This window comes from Diceros bicornis, chromosome 2 (assembly GCF_020826845.1).
Source record: "Diceros bicornis minor isolate mBicDic1 chromosome 2, mDicBic1.mat.cur, whole genome shotgun sequence".
In the NCBI taxonomy this organism is placed as follows: Eukaryota; Metazoa; Chordata; class Mammalia; order Perissodactyla; family Rhinocerotidae; genus Diceros; species Diceros bicornis.
The window spans coordinates 51262885-51270292 of NC_080741.1; the positions used below are offsets into that span (position 1 = coordinate 51262885).

Sequence of the window (7408 nt, forward strand, 5' to 3'; positions counted from 1 at the left end):
GTTGACTAGGAGGCCCCTGGCACACAGAGCTGGCACAGGAAACTGTCTCCCGGTATTAATGTCAGGGAGGGGGAGTCAGTCCAGGGCCCACCCCCAGAGTGGGGTCTGGAAGCCTGGACTCAGCATCTTGGGGTCCTGGCGCCACTGGGCTCTGAACTCAGGTCATCCAGCTGACCCTCACTTCACAGATGGGGAAATTGAGACCTCAAAGTCTTGCCTAGGCTGGTATGTGGGGGTGGAGGGAACATTTTATACAGGCTGATGTACCCCCTCAGGATGTCCTGGAGAACTTAGGTGTCCAAGCTCTACTCCCCCAAAGGCAGGGCCCAGGGAGGCAGCAGGCAGAGCTGCATGCGCATGTATGTCCTGAGGACCCTCTGGGAGGTGTGCTACGGCTGCAGACTTCCTATGGGAGGCTGGGCCATGGGCCCAAGGAGGGGGGATAATCAGAGGACCATCTGCTCTGCAGACTTCTAACTGTGTTGGTGTGAGAGCCAGTGCTCCTGGCGGTGGTCCCTGAGCAATGGAGGCACCTGTGCAGATGGAGATGGTGGAGCTAGTGCCCAATGGCAAACACTCGGAGGGGCTACTCCCAGTTGCCACCCCTACAGCAGGCAACCAGAGGTGAGCAGAAGAGGGACCCAACCATGGCTCAGGGCAGGGTGTAGGGCAAGGGGCTGGAGCTGAGTTCCCTGCCCTGGACTGTGCCTGCAGGGTTGAGAGCCACAGACGGAGCTGTGTTGAGGGTGAGGGCTTCCTACAGAAAAGCCCCAGCAAGGAGCCACACTTCACTGACGTGAGCCAGGGCAGCAGGGGGCGCTCAGGGGCACCATTGGGAGCTTGGGTGCAGTAATGAGGTGCTCTGGGGCAGCGATGGGAGGTTGAGGGACGGTGATGGCAAACACTGAGATGCCCTCCATGCCTTGCTGACTTCCCTCGTCCCTCCCCATCTCACTCTGGTGCCTGCAGTTCGAGGGGAAGACATCGTTCGGGATGTCAGTGTTCAACCTCAGCAACGCCATCATGGGCAGTGGCATCCTGGGGCTCGCCTATGCCATGGCCAATACGGGCATCATCCTTTTCCTGTGAGTGCTGTCAGCAAGCCTTCTAAAGATAGGAGCCCTAAACAGGCCACCACCCATGACCTCCCAGGACCCGCCAATCTCCTGCCCAAGGCCCAGGCTGCAGTGGGTGGGCACTTACACTCAACCCAAACCACGACTAAAAAAACCAGCCATGGCCAGACAAATATACCTCCCTTCCCAGTAAACCCACTGAGATTACGACATGGGGCCAGCCTAACAGGCCTGAGTCTGTCCTTCTAGCACTTTTACAAGTAATGGGCAAACCGCCATGGCCAGACCTTGTGTAGGCACATGTGTCCTTACCTGGGGGCTCTGCCCTGTAGCCTAATTGGAAAACATGTTTATTCCAAGAACTCAAGGGGAGGTGGTGCTCAGAGGGCCCCTTCTGGGTCGTGGCCTACCCTGGGTCAAATTGGGTGGTGTTCACCACCCCTGGGGCCAGCTGAGCTTGCTTCCACACCTGTTAGGGGTCCAGACACTTGGGTCACAGACCCCACACACCCAGGCCTCCCAAAGCTCACCGCCCCTGCCAGCCAGGGAAGCCCCCAGTGGCCTCTCTTCGTCCATCTTCCCCAGGTTCCTGTTGACAGCTGTCGCCCTGCTCTCCAGCTACTCCATCCACCTGCTACTCAAGTCCTCAGGGATTGTGGGTGAGCCTCAAAGCCGGCCTGTAGCAGGGGAGGGGTGGACTGGGGAGAGCACTCTGACTGTCCTGACTCCCTAATCTACAGGCATCCGTGCCTATGAGCAGCTGGGCTACCGTGCCTTTGGGACCCCGGGAAAGCTGGCAGCAGCCCTGGCCATCACACTGCAGAACATCGGAGGTGAGGCTGGAGGGCAGACACAGGCAGGTGATGGGGGGTAGACAGTATGAAGACTGTCTGGTTGGACTGACACCAGTGCCTACCCGCCCCTCTCCCCCCAGCCATGTCCAGCTACCTGTACATCATCAAGTCAGAGCTGCCCCTCGTCATACAGACCTTCCTGAACCTGAAGGATCATATCTCGTGAGCCCTAGGGTGGGGCGGGCTGGGTGAGGGCGGGAGGCCCTAGTCTACCCCTCCATGTCCACACTGGCCCTGGGAGCCCATGCTGGGCTAATGGGAGAGATGAGACAGAGCCTACAAGTGGCTGGTGGAGGGGCTGAGAGCTGCCACAGAGCTAACATTCAGTCACCTAGAGGAACCCCCCAGGAGGGCCATGTGGGGCTGGGGGTGGGCTGAGGCTGAGGAAGCTGGACCCTGCCTGGCCCTGGACCCAGCCTGTGAGCATGGGAGGATATGAGAGCCTCAGGCTTAGCTCTAAGCGCCTGTTATTCCTGACTGTGGCTTGTGTGGTAGCCCCTCAACGAAGAAATTAAGCCCATGGTGTCCCAGTTGCCCATCAACAGTTTAGCCAGCACTGGCGACATCAACCATGTTGTGTGGATGGGGCAGAGAAGACAGCCAGGCCCTGCCCTTGGCAACACAGCCCAGGCAAGCAGAGGGGTTGTGAGGCTGAGAGCAGCTCTAGGAGGAGGGAAACAGCCAGGATTCCGCTCCTGGGCCCTGAGGGCCTTTCCCAAGGGGTTGGCCTTTGGGCTTGTCTTTGAAGGAGGGTCCCATTCCTTATCCCTTTAGTTCCCTGCTCCCCCTGTCCTTTGCGGGGGTGGGGCAGGATGATGCAGGATGCAGATACCAGGACGGACCACAAGGGGTACAGGTTGTTGGCAAGTCCCTGAGACTCCCATGGAAAATGTCCACCCCCCAGAGCCAGGCTCTTTCATCTCACCCACTTCCCTGGGCCCTTTGGGGCCACTCCCTGGGGAGGCTGGACCCAGACCTGTATGTCCTGAGAAAAACAACAGCAGCAACTATAATTGTAATGGTTACCAAGCAGGAGCCTTAGTCCTTACCTCACTCAGAAGGAAAGTGCTGAGAGTATTCCCATTTTGCAAATGGGGAAAGGGAGACTCAGAGCTGTGGACAAGTATTCTCTAGAGGTCACTCAGTGGCACCACTCGTGACCCTGACTAGGGACAGAGGCAGGCGGCTCCACCCAAGGCTGGGTGGGCTCTGATCTTGGCTCCTCATTCCCGTCCCTGCAGGGACTGGTACCTGAATGGGAACTACCTGGTGATCCTGGTCTCTGTCACTGTCATTCTACCCTTGGCACTGATGCGGCAGCTTGGTGAGTGTGATGGAGCCAGGGCCTTGGAGGGGGATGTTGGAGGGATGCATGTGAGGGGACCCCCAGTCTCACAGCATCCTGCAACTTTGCAGGCTACCTGGGTTACTCCAGCGGCTTCTCTCTCAGCTGCATGGTCTTCTTCCTAATTGCAGTGAGTCACCCTCCATCCTGGTCGAGGGAGGGTACAGGTGTCCTAGGAGCGTCCTCTGTCAGAGAAAGGGGGCAGGTCTCTCTGGGAAGCCTGGGTTAGAAGGCAGCTCCTCCAGTCCTGATCTAGATGTGGCTTCATAGTGACTTCCCAGACACCCTAACCTGGCCCCAATATCCTTATCCTCCCCACCCAGGTCATCTACAAAAAGTTCCATGTGCCCTGCCCGCTGCCCCCCAACATCACCAACGCCACGGGCAACATCAGCCTTGTTGATGAGGCGCTGCTGCAGGTGGAGACTGAAGCTGCAGCCTTCTGCACCCCAAGCTACTTCACACTCAACACACAGGTTCCGATGGGCCAGGGTGGGGGTAGGGAACCCCGTGAGAGTGTGAGGGGCTGCCCTGACACAGTTCCCATGTCTCCCCAGACAGCATACACTATCCCCATCATGGCCTTCGCCTTCGTCTGCCACCCCGAGGTGCTGCCCATCTATACAGAGCTCAAGGAGTAGGTGTCCCTGGCTGGGAGAGTGGGGTAGGGGCAGCCTTGAGCTGGTTTGGGGAGAATGGATGTGGTCCTGAAAGGGAGGAAGGAGAGTGACAGGAGCCAAGTCATTTTATCAAAGATCTCCATGGCTGCCATGAGATTGGGGGCAAGAAGGAGGCTTCTTCATCTGCCAGATGGTGAGGGTGTGGTGCCAGAGAGACCCTGGGGCACATGGGGGTCTCCCAATGTGGCCCAGCTTGGCCCGAATCCCCTTCCCTACTGTCCCATAGCCCCTCCAAGAGGAAGATGCAGCACATCTCCAACCTGTCCATCGCCGTCATGTATGTCATGTACTTCCTGGCCGCCCTCTTCGGCTACCTCACCTTCTACGGTATGGCTGGAACATGGGGGCAGAGGCAGAGGCCAGGCTAGGGGGCAAGGGGCTGGCCAATGGCCATGGCACCCTGCATACTATAGGCGCTCATTAGGTGTGTGATACCTAACTGTGCCCTGCAGCTGTGGAGGTGAGTCTGTTGCCACTCCCCACAGCATCAGGGTCAACCCAGGCTCAGAGTCCAACTTCCTCCCTGGGCCACCTGCTGACCACCCTCCCTGCCTGCCGCAGACGGGGTGGAGTCGGAGCTGCTGCACACCTACAACGAGGTGGACCCATTTGATGTGCTGATCCTGTGTGTGCGCGTGGCTGTGCTGACAGCAGTCACGCTCACAGTGCCAATTGTTCTGTTTCCGGTGAGCCGGTGGGCAGATGGCCTGGTGGCCAGACCAACGGGGGGTGGGGCTGATGGGGCTGACAGATTGATGACTCCCACCCTCCTGCCCCCCAGGTGCGCCGCGCCATCCAGCAGATACTGTTTCAGAACCAAGAGTTCAGTTGGCTCCGGCACGCGCTCATTGCCACTGCCCTGCTCACTTGTATCAACCTGCTGGTCATCTTTGCCCCCAACATCCTGGGCATCTTTGGGGTCATCGGTAAGGATCTTGGCCCTGCTCTGTATGGAGACAGTGTATTGCCCTAGAGAATTTCCCTTCTGCAAATCCTGGCAGATTCCTGAGCTCATACCCTAAAGTTAATTGATGGCTGCTGGCCATGTGCACAGCTTGGTCTCCCATCTGAGATTTTGTCCTTAAGGCTATTCTAATCCCTTTTGAAGGCTCAGAACCACTGATTCAGTTCTTCTTGCTGGCAGACAGGGTGGAGCCCAGGGGTCAGGGGCTTCCACAAAGGATCTCATTGGCTCTTGTCCCCATTTCATATACAAGGAAACTGAAGTTCAGAGTAATTAAGGGAGTAGCAGGGCCTTGATTCAGCCCAGGATCCCGGGACTACAGGTTTGGTGCTCTGTCCATTGTCCCATCCCAGCTGGGGCTCTGAGCTGGAAGATCAGCAATTCTGAGACATCTTTGAGGTGACCCAACTCAGGAGACTGACTCCCCAACCCAAGTGTTCAGGGACCAACACACAAACCTGGGGACTGAGTATCATGGGTGTCATAGAGAGGACTCTTGGTTCTGTATGTCTGAAATCCAACTCAAAATGAATTAAGCAGAAAGGAATGTATTGGCTTAAATAATGGAAAAGCCTTCAGTAATAGCTATATCCAGGAGCCCAATATCCTCAAGACTTCTTCTCTGTCTCTTGGCTTGCCTTTCCTCTATGCTAGCTTTATTCACTGACAGATTCTTCTGACATCAACAACACTAGCCTTCCATCATGGTGGACAGAGAACAAGGGGAAGGGCTGGTGGGCTCTCCAGAATCAGGCAGAGCTCTCAAGTGGAGTCTTGTGATGAAACACCTCCAACAAGGAATATTTGATCTCATTGAAGGGTCCACCCCTGAAACTTAGCCAATAGGGGGACATGAGCCAGCAGGGGCCATGCCTTGTACATTGCAGGTGCCACATCTGCCCCGTGCCTCATCTTCATCTTCCCTGCCATCTTCTACTTCCGCATCATACCCACCGAGAAGGAACCTGCAAAGTCCACCCCCAAAATCCTGGTGCGAGGGGCCTGGAGGTCAGTGGGCTAGTGTGGGACTAAGGGGGCTGCCCTGACCTCAGACCTGACCCTGACTTCTGACCCCACAGGCCCTTTGTTTCGCTGTGCTTGGCCTCTTGCTGATGACCATGAGCTTGAGCTTCATCATCATTGATTGGGTCTCGGGGACTGGCCAGCATGGAGGAAGCCACTAGGACGACCCCTATCCTGTTCTGTTTGCTCATCCTAGTACCCCTGTCCAGACTTTTCAGCCCCTGCTCCCACCCAGTGGCCAGTCAGGGGACAGCAGGAAGACGTGGTTAATGCTGTGACATTTGGCCCTGCCCCACATCCTCTCTGTGGAAAGTTTTTGTTAAAAAGCCAGGACCAAGGCCCTTGGGCCACTACCCTGCTGGGCTCCCAGGCTGTAGGGGCTTCCTTAGCTGGGGGCAGGGTAAGGCTGTACCCCTGCTTCCTTCTTGTTGCCTCAGATCCCACCCGAGCTCCTTATCCCTATGCATCCCAGATGCATACACTGAGGCCTAGCAGCTGCCTCTGAGGTCACACAGCCTGTCGGGGCACATAGAGCTGGAACCCAGGCCTGCAGCCATCCCCTGACCCTGCTGCTGGGCCACAGTTTGCACCCTGGGGCCTCATCTCCCTCAGCCCTCTTGCTTTCCCTCCTTCTGTCCCCAAGGCCCCTTTCAGGCACTTGGGCTCAGGCCCCTTCTCCCATCCTCTCCACCAAGAGCAGACCCCCTCCACCCTATGTCTGGAGCCAGCAGTTTCTTTTGAGGGTGAGGCTGATGTGGGTACCCCCAACGGACCCCTGCCCTGCCCCTTCACTGTCCCGCGGAGGCTGGGATTCCCTTGACCTCAAGCTGGGGCCATCGCTCATATTCCACTGCTGAGAGAAGAAAGAGGCTGGGGCCCAGAACGTCTCTGCCCCTGGGAGCCAAAGACCCCAGGGGCCAATCTGGGGCAGGGGTGGAGAGGCTAGCAGCCCCCTTTTATAAATATTATATGTAAGATCAGCTATGTTTTATATTCTTGATCTCCATGGTCCCTGGGCTCCTGGAAAGTGGGGTGGGAGCCAGGACAAGGATGGTGATGGAGGCCCCTCCTGCCTCTTTCGCAGGGATTGGGGGGGGGACAGGGCGAGTCCCCTACCCCACCCTGCCCCTTGCCTCCCAAACCAACCAGTGTCATGCTCAGACCAGGCTCTGGGCCTGGGCCAGGCTCAGCACAGACCTGCTTTCTCACGGGGTGAGGTGGGGAGGAATTAATGAGGCCCCAGGAAATGGGACACAGAGAGGCCTCCGGAAGGAGGCAACGTGAGGTGCATCCCCAGCAGCTTCAGTGAGGGGTCTGAGCTGGGTGCAGCCAAGCCCTGCAGAAGCCCTGCGGAAGGGCCCCCTGCCCTCCCCTGGCTGCCATGTCAACCCTCTGTCAATGCCTTGAGTCTGGGGACAAAAGTCCAGGAATCCTGTGCCCTGTCAGGCTGATCTTTTATTAATAGT

The 7408-nt window shown here is 57.5% G+C and overlaps 1 protein-coding gene across 1 annotated transcript; it reads left to right on the plus strand.

The window, feature by feature from the left end:
• The first annotated feature begins 424 nt into the window (after positions 1-424).
• On the plus strand, positions 425-6916 carry SLC38A3 (solute carrier family 38 member 3). Its single transcript, XM_058559375.1, has 15 exons — positions 425-624; positions 715-796; positions 970-1085; positions 1662-1735; positions 1817-1909; positions 2011-2092; positions 3172-3254; positions 3347-3405; positions 3599-3751; positions 3833-3912; positions 4182-4282; positions 4517-4641; positions 4737-4881; positions 5807-5910; positions 5999-6916. The coding sequence occupies exons 1-15, from the start codon at positions 524-526 to the stop codon at positions 6101-6103; spliced, it is 1503 nt and encodes a 500-aa protein (XP_058415358.1). The 5' UTR covers positions 425-523; the 3' UTR covers positions 6104-6916.
• Positions 6917-7408: the final 492 nt, after the last annotated feature.